At 48.6% G+C, this 14,849-nt stretch overlaps 1 protein-coding gene across 1 annotated transcript in view; it reads left to right on the top strand.

The window, feature by feature from the left end:
- Window positions 1-14,849, top strand: part of ALDH1A3 (aldehyde dehydrogenase 1 family member A3) — a 39,940-nt gene that overhangs the window by 14,880 nt on the left and 10,211 nt on the right. Inside the window, exons 6-10 of the mRNA XM_039235080.1 lie at window positions 1,146-1,274; window positions 2,861-2,974; window positions 5,599-5,701; window positions 8,340-8,524; window positions 14,160-14,324. Of these exons, the coding sequence (XP_039091011.1) occupies window positions 1,146-1,274; window positions 2,861-2,974; window positions 5,599-5,701; window positions 8,340-8,524; window positions 14,160-14,324 (696 nt within the window). The remainder of the gene's footprint in view (window positions 1-1,145; window positions 1,275-2,860; window positions 2,975-5,598; window positions 5,702-8,339; window positions 8,525-14,159; window positions 14,325-14,849) is intronic.

Raw genomic sequence — 14,849 nt, 5'->3', positions numbered from 1 at the left:
TACCCCCAGGCGATGGTCAGGACAAAGGTGTTGGTCAGGACATCAAGTTGGGATGGGGGTCATCCAAAGAGGTGTATGGAGTGACAGAAGAGGACCTGGGGTCAAATCCCATAGACTATCAGGGGGCCCCACTGAGAAGTCTGAGCAGCAAGGGTCAAGGGCATCCTGGGAATGGAATACATTCCCAAAGACCTTGATCAATGGGGTCACCCCCTTCCTAGAAATTAAAAAAGACAGAAACACGGCTGTTAGATGTGCTCACCAACAGTGGTGTTGGGAGATTTGGGTGCGGCAGAAGCGCCATTGGTGGGACTTACAGAAGGGGACCTGGGCACGTGGACACAGCTCCTCCAATAAGGTTTGAGGAGAGAGAAGGGAGCTTCTAGAAGTGGTAGAGGCCAAGGGAAGGTGCAGAGAGATGTGGAGATTTGCTTGTCAGATAAGAGAGATGATGGCATTGTGTGCTAAGGAGTGGGGACCCAGATCCAGGAAAAACAGGGGACCCCAATCATCAGTGGGGGGACCCCAAAACAACGCCTGCCATCATTTAGCTGAGCATACCAGCCCTTGGGCACTGGTATCTTATGTTTGCTGTCTATGGTAGGAATTCCAGACAGAGCTGGGGAAGAAATATATACATGCAGCAGAAATATAAACATATAGCAGAATCCTCTTTGCAAAGGCCACCTATTAACATCTCCCAGAATGCAGTTTAGGAGGCACTAGGTAGGAATGAGTTATTATTTTTTTAAAAAAATTTTAATAAATGTTTATTTATTGATTTTTGAGAGAAAAAGAGAGAGTATGAGCTGGGGAGGGGCAGAGAGAGAGGGAGAGAGGGAATCCCAAGCAGGCTCCTCACTGTCAGCACAGAGTCCGATGTGGGGCTCCATCTCGCAAACTGTGAGATCATGACCTGAGCCAAAATCAAGAGTCAGAAGCTTAACTGACTGAGCCACCCAGGAGACCCAGGTATGAAGTTCCAGTCGTGGCACAGTCCTGTGTTACCTCTTATGCCCCAAGTCTAGACCATGAGAAGCAAGTCCCCTCCATGGAGGCAGCACGGGGCCCCCAGGACAAGGGAGTGGGGTGGATCCAGCCTCCACCCCCACCCCCCCAACAAGGTCCTCTGTGTTCTGTTGTAGTGGAACTTCCCTCTGCTGATGCTGGTGTGGAAGCTGGCGCCGGCGCTCTGCTGTGGGAACACTGTAGTTGTGAAGCCGGCAGAGCAGACCCCCCTCACAGCCCTTTATCTGGGCTCTCTGATCAAGGAGGTAAGGCGTCCAAAAAAGAAAGACAGTATTATGCACTGTCGATAACATTCGCACTCCCCGGCACCAGGCCACGGTCACCAGATAGCGCGGCCCTGTGGAGCTGGGCTGTGGGTGACAGTGCCAGCCTGCACACAGCTGAGCGGGAAGGGAGTGGCTTCTGTGTTTCACTTGGCAATCGTGCATTCTTTCTTCTGCTTGTGGTCACTGAGCTAGAAGAAACTCCGTTCCTCCCACTGATCCTAATGAGAATACTTAACTCTTATTATGGGTTCAAACCCATGGTTGAAGAGCAAATGTTGTGTCTAGAGAATGTGTAGGAGGGGCACTTGAGAGGGAGCCAAATATTTGGGGGTTCTCCGGGCCTTGCATTTGTGGTGTACAAAACGGTCTGGTTTTCTCCCGGAGGGGCTATCTTGCCTGCTCCCACGGCAGCGGCCACCCCGAGCCGGGCCCACTCGCCCATGCTCTCGCTCTCCGATGGTTGTCCTCTCCCCCGGGGCAGCCACCGTTCCGGGAAACGAGCCATCCAAAGAAACACCTCCATCCAGACACACCCGACAACTTCTGTTGCTTCAGGACTTCTGTGCCCAGCTGTATGCTGCAAAGAGGTTCAAAAAGAAGCAGAGGGAAGGGGGATGGGAGAAAAGATCCATTCATTTCACTTCACAGTGGGGCGAGTACGATCGGGAAGCATGACCTTCACTGCTTAGAAGTAAGGCTCCAGCAGTCGCCAGGAACTGACCAGTTTCCCGCTTTCCTTTGACTGGTGATGTAGGACATGCTTACATCATGTTCATGAGACTGACAGAACGGTTAAAACATAGCCCCTGGGACAACTGAGACTCGAGCACCATGTCCTAAACTCTCTCCTTTCTAAAATAATGTGTTTTAATAATAACATTAGATATTAAATTAATTATTTGTTAAATAGCACCCCCTCACCTCATTCATTTGCAGTGCTCTTGGTTAATAACGAGGCCTCGGATGTGCAAAGCAGGAGGCATGAGTATGGAAGAAATGGCAGTCCCCACCTTGAGGACCTGCCAGCTCCGGGTATGGCCCGGGTTCAACAAGCAAGAGGTCTGAGGGAGCGATTACACTTGCCATTTGGAACATTGATGAGGCGGGTTTAAAAAAATGAAGGCTGAAGCTCATAGAGGATATTTTGTAGGTGTTTCTGAGCCTTGGGGCTTGTGAGCAAGGTGTATCTCTTCTCCCAAGACACACATAGACAGATACACACAGACACACTCATGCACACGCACGTGCACACGCACAGAATGGCACTCAGCTGTAGAGGCTCACCGCCATTTTGGTCAGAGGCCCTTTTGGGTTAAGTGCCGCCTGGAAGCAAGGGTTATGCCTCACCTTGTCCCAGCCCACACACTGGCCGCCTGGGTCTGGGCCCTGGGTTGGACGTATGACCTGGGCCCTGGCGTGGACGTATGACCTGGGCCCTGGCTTCCCAGTGAGGGGGCCGCTGGGCTTGCAGACATCCTACAGCCCTTGGCCTGTTGGCCACTCGTGATCTGTGGTAGATACTCGTCCATTGTCCTCCTCTGAATGCCACCTCAATTTCCTTCCAGGTCGGATTCCCTCCAGGAGTGGTCAACATCGTGCCAGGATTTGGGCCCACGGTGGGAGCGGCCATTTCTTCTCACCCTCAGATCAGCAAGCTAGCCTTCACGGGATCCACAGAGGTACTTCCTCACCGGCTGTGGGCAAAAGCGGAAGTCACTGAGTGATCCGAGACCTGGGAACTTTTCCTTTGAGGAGCTAAATTATGGTTTATTATCCTTCTAAATATGACCATGTTATTTAACACAGAACAATCAGTAAAAATAATAACATAATAATAAGTAAATAAATAAAGTCACTGGTCCAGTTTCCAAACTAAATAAATATATAATAGAACTCAGAAGCCTTAGAAAAAAAGATTGGTAGATAAGATAAAATAAAAATGTAAAACATCCGTAGGACAAACAACATCACAATCGAAGGGAAAGGATAAATAGCAATTTGGGGGAAAGCCAGTCATAATTCATGCAGCTCTCCAAGGCTTAAAATCTATAATATCCCTAAAAGTCAAATGTTGGGGGGGGAGCACACTGAACGGTGAGAGAATGGGTAATTCAGAGAGGAGAAACGCTGAATGTTCCACAAGCTTGACCTAAGTTCCTGGTTTTGTCTGTCAGATTGGTAAAAATTGGAATCCAGTGTCATTGATGTTATCGGGAAACAGGCACTCACTCACCCCAGTACCAGGGTTCAGGGCAATTTTGTAGCACTGACCACAAATTTGAAAGTGTCAAACTTCTGCTCCAGAAATGCCATTTCAAAGCAAGTACGTTGAGAAATATTCTCCATTCAAGGACATACTTTCAAGTATTCTGTATCCATTCTGTTGCAGCCCTTACAGTAAGGAAAACTGTCCGGCATCTGTGGCTGAAGCACAAAAAGGTTAACTGTGGGAAAGTGTCTTCAGGACGATCCCACTGGTAAAAGCGTAGGTGCGGAGAAATAGAAATTGTCTGTAAGGATGGATCCCTAAGAAATTCTTAACCAGGGCCACCTCTGTGCAGGTCCTGAGGCTCAGGGTGAGGGGAGACGAGAACGTCCCCCTTTTTAACTGATGCACATATGCATGTGGAATTATTTTTTGATATTCTGTCCTTGAGAAAGAAATGAACAAACACTGCCCATGCAGTGAGTGTCGCCATCTTCCCCCTGATATTCATCCCCCAGAGCCTGAGAGGCCGGTACCGTATCCACTCTCCTCTGCTGGCTGGCGTGAGCACTGCTAGAGAAGTCTAGTAAGAGCCGAATTGGGGCCCAGCATGGCATCACCACAGCCGGGGGCGCTCAGCACACCTGCCCACCCTAAGTGTCCCCGCTCTGTCCATCTGTGAGAACATCCCTCAACCCCACAAGGAGTCGCCAGCCCATGGCAGACTGGTATTGCTTTGCTGCTCTCTGGGGACAATCACTGTCATTCTGAAACTATTCCAAGCATCATTCCGGTCCATCAACTGTGAGCTGGCCAATTTTTCTTTAAAAATTTTTTAATGTTTTTTTAAAATTTTATTTTTGAGAGAGATAGACAGAGTGAGAGCAGGGGAGGGCACAGAGAGAGGGAGACAGAATCCGAAGCAGGCTCCAGGCTCTGAGCTGTCAGCACAGAGCCTGACGTGGGGTTCTAAACTCACAGACTGTGAGATCATGACCTGAGCCAAAGTCCGACGCAACATGGACTGGGCCACCCAGGTGCCCCAAGCTGGCCAATTTTTAAAATGCACTCACGCCTAGGTTTTGGGGAAACAGCCTCAGCCCTAGAAGAGTCCAGCCCTGCCTCTTGCTAGCTTAGCTGCCTGGCTCTCAGCCTCCGTGTGCACACTGGTCTCTGAGAGTCTTCCCAGCTCTGAGTGTGTGGCACCAGCTGTGTGAAGGGCCCAGCCTAACTCTAGCAGTACGTGGAATGACAGGAGAGACCTGTCAGGGACATGAAGGAAGTTGGTGAGTGGTTCCTCTGTTACTGCACAGCGCACCAATTCTCTCCCTTCCCCTTGGGGAAGCCTCAGGCTTGAGTCTGATTCCAGACAATCAGCTCTTTCTCATCCTGAAGGTCAGCTTCCCTATTACCCTAATATTCAGAGGTTTCCTGAGATTGTACCACAGAGCCACACAGAACCACCTTCCCTACTAGTGGGAGCTGGTCCCCTCGGGCCCCTTACCAGACTAGCTGGACGTCGCTGCCAGGACAGATGGGCACCAGGACAAGTGGGTAGCTGGCCGTGCCCTTCGCCAGCTCTGTGGCTGTGGGTGAACCACTGGGCCTTCCAAAGTCTCCCACTCCACCCCTGTAAGTGGAACAGTTTGGGCCAATGTTCCAGTGAGGTCAAGGTCTGATGCATGAGGAGACACAGGGAGAGGGGAAGACAGCATCACGGCCCAGGGCACCTGGGCAGAGAGGCAGGGAGCCCTGGGCATGCAGTACTCGCTGCCTCCTCAGCTCGTCCAGAATGTTCAGGCCATGCCTGGCCCCATCCAAGGTTTCATTGGGTCTGTTTTTTTTTTTTTTTTGTTTTGTTTTTTAAATGTTTTATTTATTTCTAGGAGAGAGAGAGACAGCGTGAGCAGGGGAGGGTCAGAGAGAGAGGGAGTCACAGACTGAAACAGGCTCCAGGCTCTGAGCTGGCAGTCAGCACAGAGCCTGACGCGGGGCTCGAACCCACGAACCGCGAGATCATGACCCGAGTGAAAGTCGGACGCTTAACCAACTACGCCACCCGGGCGCCCCTCATTGGGTCTGTTTTTTATCCTGCAGGTTGGAAAGCTGGTTAAAGAAGCCGCCTCCCGGAGCAATCTGAAGAGGGTGACACTGGAGCTTGGGGGCAAAAACCCTTGTATCGTGTGTGCTGATGCTGACTGTGAGTCTCCCTTTGTGGGCATTGCTGGAGCTTTAAGGGATCCATAAACCTCTCCCTGCTTCCTTGCCCAAGTTCAGGACCAACTGAGACACACACACACACACACACACACACACACACACACAGAGTGGTGCTGTTTTTCTACCTTGGGCCATCTTGCCCTAAGTAGGCAGATGGAGATCCAAACACCAGCTTTATTGCTGATAGAAAGCTGCATTTGGAGAAAAGTGTATCCCGTGTGGTGGCAGAGAGGCTGCCTGTTTCTGCTTTTGAAGATTAAGTTTACATCGCCTGTCCCTGCAGAGCTGGGGCTATGGGAAGCAAGTCCAGATTCTTCTCCAGAGTCCAGTGTGCAGGGAGGGGGCCAAGAGAAGGAGGAGCAGGGCAGATGCTCCCCGCTCACAGGCATTCATCATTCTACCCTCGCAGTCAATATTTTCTACCATGCTTCAAGGCTCTCCAAAGACTCGAGATGTTTCTTCCTTCTTTGTCAGGCCTGGCAAATCAGAAGACGGTGGTGGCCGACCCTTAAAATTACCTCCCTAGGGTGCTGTCTCTCTCCCTCCACCTCTGCCCTGAGAAAGCAAACCTGCCCACCTGCTTGAGGGCAGTTTGTGTCTTGCTAGAGCTTCATGGTTGGCACAGTATGAAAATAGATGCTATTCTTGGCTGCGTGTCCATAAGGAGGAAGAAAGGGCCAAATCAGGCATTCATTCACCTGCTGATAGGGTCATCTGTCACAAGGTGTGACTTCCCAAATACCCTGAAGCCCTTAAAGAGGAGCCTCCCCCACCTGCCCACTAGTGCCAGAAATTCCTCTCATGGAGAACAAAACCTTCCATTCCACGCAAGGTTAGAACTGCAAATATCCCTGAGAAAAATGACCCTAGCCCAATTTCTTGCTAAGATGTAAATGACTGATATCACTTCCTCTCCTTGAAGCTGGCTTTCAATGGGAGAGTGGCCTGGGGGAGGAAACAAACTTCAAGGAAGGAGGGGGAATCTGGGCATGAAGACAAGCTTTTCATTTTTTGCCTGGGTTGGTGGCCCTTGTGGGAGCATCACTCACTGGTGTCACTGATGGTTTCTGGAGCCACATGAAACAGTACTGGGTATTAGCACATTCGGGCTCCCCAACTCCAATCCTAAAGAGCCAAGACCCCTGTTTTGCATTCTTGTGCCACCATATCTGGGTGCCCCGTCTGCACCCAACTCATCTTATTACCCCCTCAGTGAAAAAAAGAGAAAATAACCTGCAGCTAAAATACTAAACTCCTCCATGTTTGAGGGTTGGTTTTACAAGGGTCATAAACCCCCTACATATCCATCTCCTGCTCCTCATCTGGGCCACGCCAGAGCACAAAAGTGACGTCACTGGCATCCAGACATAGTATCAATGGTGACATGCCCCCATTCTCCATCACAGCAGCCATTACCCATGGCTCCCATCAGGATGCAGGAGGGGTGGTTGGCGCAGAGAAGGTAAGGGTCAGAGAAAGCCAGAACCTTAGGGTGCCACCTGCTGCTCCAGGGACTTCTACAGACTGTCCTGCCTGGTAGCAATGGCTTGGTTCTCAAGGTGGAGGCCAGCAGCCCTTGGAGCTGCCCCAAGAGCAGTGCTGGGTGTCTGTGGATCAACTGCTCATGGGAAAGCTGCTTTTCTTAAGCAACAGTGTGTGTACTGGAGGGGCGGGGGATGTGGAAAAACCAGCTAACAGTGGAGCACCAGAGGCCATCCTGTGAACCCTAAAGGGAAGCCCACTGAGCATCTCTTCTTCATGAAGGACCTCCCCAAAGGTTTTACTTACTAAGCACCCTTCTAGTTTTAACTTGGTGCCTGCTCTACAGTTCAGATTCAGCCCTCATGAGGCAGGATCCCTGCTTTCTTTTTTAACCCACATAAGTTCTACATGGAGTTCATGTTACTTGGTAAGACTTCATAAGCAAAAGAAGCTTGCTTAATAGGACTTGATAAGTGAAGGAAGCTTAAGGTGGAAAATATGGGCTTCTTTAAACGCTGTCATCAATGAGGGGTGCCTGGGTGGCTCAGTCTATTAAGTAGTGACTTCTGCCCAGGTCAGGATCTTAGGATTCCTGAGTTCCAGCCCCACCTCCGCTCTGTGCTGAGAGGTCAGAGCCCAGAGCCCGCTGTGGATTCTGTGTCTCCCTCTCTGCCCGCCCCTCCCCTGCTCATGCTCTGTCTCTCTCTCACTATCAAGAATGAATAAAGATTAAAAAAAATTGTAAGCTCTCACCAATGCCTACATCGGTACTTACCAAAGGTTAATCTATAGAACATGCGAGTCCTCCAGAAAGGGGGAGGGGAGGGATCCATGAGCTGGTGAACGGAGGGTGGAGGAAGGGGCATTACTACAACTCTCCGTGCTCATTAGTATAGTAAAGAAGTCCAGAAGTCTGAAGAAGGACTCACTTAACGCCCCATGCCCCGCTCCCGGTGCACCAGAAAATCCCTTTTCCCATCCTCTCTGTTGGGAAATGCTGAGAATAAAATTAATTTCTGAAACGCAGTCATTCCGGTGCCTGTTTTCTTGCCCCGGCAATTAGAGCTGCAGCTGTCACCAGTCCGGCCCTAACGACTTAATCGCTTCCTCTTGCCCCCGCCACCCCCTCCCTCCAGTGGACTTGGCTGTGGAGTGCGCCCATCAGGGAGTGTTCTTCAACCAAGGTCAGTGCTGCACGGCTGCCTCCAGGGTGTTCGTGGAGGAGCAGATCTACGCAGAGTTCGTCAGGCGGAGCGTAGAATATGCCAAGAAACGTCCCGTCGGTGATCCCTTCGACGTCAGAACAGAACAGGGGCCCCAGGTAACCTACTAATGTGTAGGCACCCCGCTTGCATGTCTGGAGGCTGAACCAGGCAGTCCCTTTGGACCTGGTCCCTTACAGCTCTGGAGCTTTTTGATTCCACCTTCCGGTCCCTCTCAAAGCAGAAGTGTGTGTGTGTGGGGGGGGGTGCGTCTTAAAGCAGAAGGGAGGCTGCTTGGCCACCTGATGCTTTTGTTTAGACACAATGCCATCCACGAAGAGTATAGTGCCATCAGGTCTCCCTGCGGTTATGAAGTGGGAGTGGTCACACACCCCCTGTTTGTTTCTCTTTGCAGCAAATAATGCCAAGCTCAGGGCCTTGGCTGGAGGGAGGCACTCCTGGTTCAGAAGGCCTTACACTTGTACCCTCCAGCCAACAGGGCCATCCACTTTCTGAGCCACAGGAATCCCCAGAGGAGAGACTCAGGCAGAGGCCGTCTTACTTGGCTGGTTTCCCTGCACAAGAGGGGTTGTAACCCTGGGCGGAAGGCAGCAAAGTACAGACAGGAGCAAAGTGCCCAGAGCCAACAGTCTCAGCCTCCAGACCCTCGAGCTCACGTGTCCTATAGGACAAGGTGACCGTCAGAAACCAAAGAGCCCCAGTGGAGAGGGCTCTGGGAACCCGGACGTATCTCTGGGCAGGCGGAGCATGTCTCTGGAGGCCTGGTTTTCGAAACTAACGACAGGATGAAAATGATCATAACCACGAGGTTTAATAACCTCTTTAAAAGGGCACATCCTGTATCACTTTCTTACTAATTATGCAGTGCAGCAGATGGATAAATATTTAAGAGGGCAGCCTGACCATCCCATGCATTATTGAAATGGAGCTCAACAGCAACCCACTTTTCTCATAGCCAAAGTCCTGTCCCAGCCACGAAGTTTCTAATCACGTGTCGAGACTCACCTACTTGTGTCTATATCCTGCGAGCTTGCTGCTTACCCACTGCAGTGGCACCATGTGTTTACATGGGAAGCCATGGATCTGAGCGCAAGTTTGGCTCTGCGACGTTGTGAAAGTCTCAACTCCTTCCAAACCTCAATTTCCTCATCTGGAAAGTGGGAGTGATGGATGAATATTATGAATATTTCAAGGCAGCTAATAAGTCTTTGTTTTTTAAAGGGGGGGACAGAGCATTAAATGATGAGCTCCTTGATCTAGGTGGCAGTAAATGTCTGTGCATCCCGTGGGGACAGCCTGGCTGGTGAAGGGGGAGGACCATGTGGAAAAGGTGCATTTCTGGCCACAGTGCCCATCCTTGCCTTTTCCCGGCCCACATGCTCTGTGGCTCCAAAGCCACGTGACCCTGGTGGAGAGAAGCATCTCCGCTTGTGGCCCAAATTCCCCACCCTGCCAGACCTCAGCTCCAAACCCAGCGGCCAGTGACACAAAGTTGTCCAGTGGCCCTGGTTGGATTTCAGGTCTGAATGCAAACATGGCCACAAGTCATTATCAAACCCACCGTGATTGTAAAGCTAATCCAGACTCCGTGGGAAATATGTGAGTTGATCCCATACTAAGGAAACCCTTTCACCCCATCATTATTCATAAGTCTCTTTCCAAGGCTCCAGGCTTGACTTTTGAAGCCAGATACAGAAATCTCTTCCAAGAGAGCAGATCCAAGCAGAATGGGTGTTGATTTCGTCGGTGCTTTTGATGCCGCTGCTAAAAGTCCTTTTGAAAGCTCACTTAAGCCGCCTAACCTCAGCATATTATTTTAGGACGCTGTTGGATTTTTTTCTCCCAAAGTGCTTTTTCATCTATGGTAATAAGATTTTTACTCAGAGAGGATTTACAGCTGTCTAAATAGTCAGTCCTGTCTGTCTCATGCCTGTAAAACAGCTAGCTGACCTACACCAGTGTCCACTGCAGGCAGTTGCTTTGCCGAATGCCCCAACATCTTTCAGGTTTATTTGGCAATGAGGTACATAAACATTGCACAGGCCACCTAGGGTGGGGGGTGGGCAGATCTGCTGCCCTCCCCAGCAGAGCCCAGTGCAGCTTTCGACCTGTCCTTCGGGGTCCATCTGACTCCATCTCTGGTGCTGTGCCCCGCCATGCCCTTCACTTCTGGTAGGTTCTTCTTCCAGCACTGGAAGGCACCAGCGGCCATTTCTTGGAAGACTGTAAGATTTAAACAATGTGTTCACATGGACTCCACAGAAAGAGTTGAGTCTGGATATGCAGGCTTTCCACGGGGACCCCAACACTGCCTACAGGACGGACAGGCAAGAAGTCTGGTCTTACAGGCAGAGAATGGTCACAGCCACTCAGGACCCATAGTTTGGTAAAGCCCTACAAGCCCTCTTGGCCTCTGGGGAGGAAGAAAGAGCAATCCTGGAACTTTTAACCCAAGACCAGGTTCATCCGGAGAGAAGTTGAGAGAACCCTGAGATATTACTGGACCCATTACAGTTGTTTAAATTACTTCTCTAGATGGGAATATATACAGAAGAGTTCAAACCTAGAACGCATCTAAATGTCAGAGGAGAAAAAGCTTTCTTCCATCCTCCTCCCTCATTTCATAGACCTGGTTCTTCACCTTCCCTCTGTGCATACATAGTCTTAGCTTCTCACATAGCCCTCCAGAATTTATGTATATATAAGCAAATAGGAATATATATTCTAATTGCCCCTGTTTTCACCCACAAGACAACTGTGACATCTATACTGTCTGCACCTTGATTTTTGTGTTCTAATAAGAAATTTGAAGAGCTTTCCATACGGCATGAGTATCTGCCTCATTCTTTTTCACAGGTACATAGAATTCTGCTATATGAATTCACCAGAATTCAAATAGCAGTTCTTTTTTAAGAAAGAATTTTAATGTGTATTTATTATTGAGAGAGAGAGAGAATGAGCATGGGAGGGCAGAGGGATGAGGAGACAAAATTTGAAACATGCTCCAGGCTCTGAGCTGTTAGCACAGAGCCTGACATGGGGCTCGAAGTCCCAAACCACAAGATCATGACCTGAGCCAAAGACGGGGACGCTTAACCGACTGAGCCACCCAGGCGCCCCAACATGTTCTTTTTTTTTTAATGTTTTATTGATTTTTGAGAGGGAGATAGAGCATGAGTGTGGGAGGGGCAGACACACACACACACACACACACACACACACACACAGAATCTGAAGCAGGATCCAGGCTCCGAGCTGTTAGCACACAGCCTGATGTGGGGCTCGAACTCATGAACCCTGAGATCATGACCTAAGCTGAAGTCAGATGCTTACCCAACTGAGCCACCATGCACCCCTAACATGTTGTTTTTTCAATTAAAGTTTACTTATTTTTGAGAGAGAGAGAGAGAGAGAGGGATGGAGCTGCATGTGTGTGGCTAGTGGGGGAGGGTCAGATAGTGAGGGAGAAAGAGAATCCAAAGCAGAATCCCAATCCGCGCTGTCAGCGCAGACCCTGATGCAGGGCTCGATCCCACAAACTGTGAGATCATGACCTGAGCCAAAACAAGAGTCGGACACTTAACTGACCAAGCCATCTAGGTACTCCTCAAATAACAAGTTCTGATGAATGTGTCAGTGTGTACAGTTACGCGCAATGTTGTAGAGTGTGTCATTTTGCAAACATACAGGGACATCAGTGAGACAGAGTCCCCAAGTGGGATTACCAAGTGGGAGCACATTTGTAATTTCTATAAGCATTGCCAAATCACCTTCCAAGGAGATGAACCAACTTACGTTATACCAACCTTGTATGAGCTTGTCTGTTTCTCCAGACTTACTAACAGGATATGGATTTTGCCCATCTGATAGTTAAGAATAGTATCTCACTTAGTTTTAATATGCATGTATGTCTTATAATGAGTAAGGCAGAATATCTTATCATGTTTAAAAGCCATTTTCAGTCCCTTTTCCATCAACTGTGCAGGTGCTTTGCACACTTTTTTCTTATATTTCTAGTCATTTTTCTTATCATTTCCAAGAACTCATTATTTTATTTATTTATTGTTAAATATTTATTTATTTTTAGATAGAGGGAGAGAGCAGGGGAGGAGCAGAGAGAGAGAGGGAGACAGAGAACTGCAAGCAGGCTCTGCACTGTCAGCTCAGAGCCATAAACAGGACTGGATCTCATGAGCCCTGAGATCATGACCTGAGCCTAAATCAAGAGTTGGATGCTTAACAGACTGAGTCACCCAGATGCCCCTCCAATAACTCTTTAAATGCTAGAGAAATTAGCTCTAGTTCTATGATACGACTTGTCATTTTTTTCCAGTTTGTTTTTTTGCCCTTTGACTTTGCTTATGATGTTTTTGCCTTTTTTTTAAATAGTATACTCAAATTTATCATCTTTTCTTTATGGCTTCTGGATTTCACATCATAGAAAGACAATCACCCAATATTTTTAGAAGTGTTCTCCCACATGAGAGAATTTGAAAACTTTCCTGTATTCATTTTTCATGGTCTAATTTTTTATGTTTGGAATTTATCTGGGTACAAGGATCCAACTTGGAATTTTAACACACGTCAGGAAATGACTGGTCCAGGGACGTGCATGATTTGTGCCCACTGGCTCTGAAAAAGCCAGCCTGCTCCTCAGGAACAGTCATCCAAATACACAATTGGTTTGCTTATATTTTAATTTAAAGTTGTTTTAACAAAACCAGTTTTTCTGTCTAAAAATCTCAGTTACAGCAACCCAATCACAGTCAAAACCCTATGTCTCTTAACCAAAGAGACTAGCAACAGGGTCATGGTCAAGAACAGGGCATCTGTGGATTTGGGAAGAAGGACCACTGGAGATGGAGATAGCACTTCTTCCCTTGAGCACAATCTCCCAAAAAGGGTGCTCTTTGACAGCTAGTTGGGTGCCATGTTCAAATGCAGATTATTAGCCTAGTGGTACAGGGTGCCCTCTAGCCCAGGAAATTCCTAGGCAAGGTGGCGGAAGGTGGGGCCTTTCTGACAATCTGATGCCTCACAAACAAGCAGCCCACCCATCTCACCTTCAAGTATACTCCACTCTTTTTCTGAGGGTGCTGGGTACAGTGGTCAGCTTTCCTTCTTACTTCTCCACATCATGGATGAAGATTTCCAGTAACTATTAACGCAGATCCATGGTGCCCTGTGAGAAGGGCACAGGGGTGCCAGATAACATACATGGCACTCAGCTAGATTTGAGGTTCAAATAAACAATGAATGACGTTTGCAGCATAAGTATATGCCAAACATTACTTGATATATACTTATGCTGAAAATGTCATTCGTTGCTTTTCAAAAATTCAAATTTAATTGGGCACCCTGTAATTTTATTTGCTAAATCTGGCAACCTTCCCAGGATGCAAAGAGTTGGGAGAGGAAGGAATGTGACCACTTCAGATCTTATTTCATTCACGGATTTGCTTAACAGCATGGAAGAAGTCAGTCATATGAATAAACTGTACACCTGGAGAGGGTGAGAAGAGCCTATGTCCCCATCCCTCCCCTGCTCCAAAGAGCCTAGGTATGTACATCAGAAGAATATTTGTATACAAGGCACATCTGTCCCATGACTTATGACTTGGTAAGGACACTTACGGGTAGGACAGCTGATCGTGTGGAAGGCCATTGGACCCATTAAGATGGCAGCCACTGCCCAGAAGGAATCCAGAACATACTTCTCATTGTGTTCTGCAGATTGACCAAAAGCAGTTTGACAAAATCCTCGAACTGATCGAGAGTGGGAAGAAGGAAGGAGCAAAGCTGGAATGTGGGGGTTCGGCTATGGAAGACAGGGGGCTCTTCATTAAACCCACTGTCTTCTCAGAAGTTACTGACACCATGAGGATTGCCAAGGAAGAGGTACTGGGCACTGCAGGAAAAGCTTCATCCCATGGGGTCTCTTACAGGACTTGAGGGGGGAGAGGGATTCTTTCAAACAGAAGTCTTCTCTAGGGCTCAGGGATCCCAGAAGTCTTTTTGAGGGGAGCATTTTCTTTTCTTTTGCCTTCTTTCTCTCCTTTGGGGTCCTGAGAGAAGCCATCTTGTGTACCTGCCTTTGGAAACCCCAAGCACTATATAGTGGGTGCAGAGTTTGTCCTAACCCCCATTTTCACACATCCCTGGGGATCAACTGTCCCTCTTCTGTCTTCTGACACATCCTCAGGTTAGCACATGCTAGAGGGCTCTTGCTGCCTGTAAGTTCACAGTCCAAAGCTGCCTTCAGTCCCCCAAGACTGAACTGAAATGACAAGTGTATTCATGCAAAGAACATATCATGGCTGGAATTCTTTATGAAGTTTTCCACCATGAGCATCTTTGCAAATGGTGGACCTCCGTATGACTTCCTTAGGACCCCCCTAAGAGTGTGATTCTAACTTTGCCTTT

This window comes from Hyaena hyaena, unplaced genomic scaffold, assembly GCF_003009895.1.
Source record: "Hyaena hyaena isolate Hyena2069 unplaced genomic scaffold, ASM300989v1 scaffold_95, whole genome shotgun sequence".
NCBI lineage: Eukaryota > Metazoa > Chordata > Mammalia > Carnivora > Hyaenidae > Hyaena > Hyaena hyaena.
Note: the sequence above shows the minus strand (reverse complement) of the source record. Positions and strands in the feature narration are given on the sequence as shown.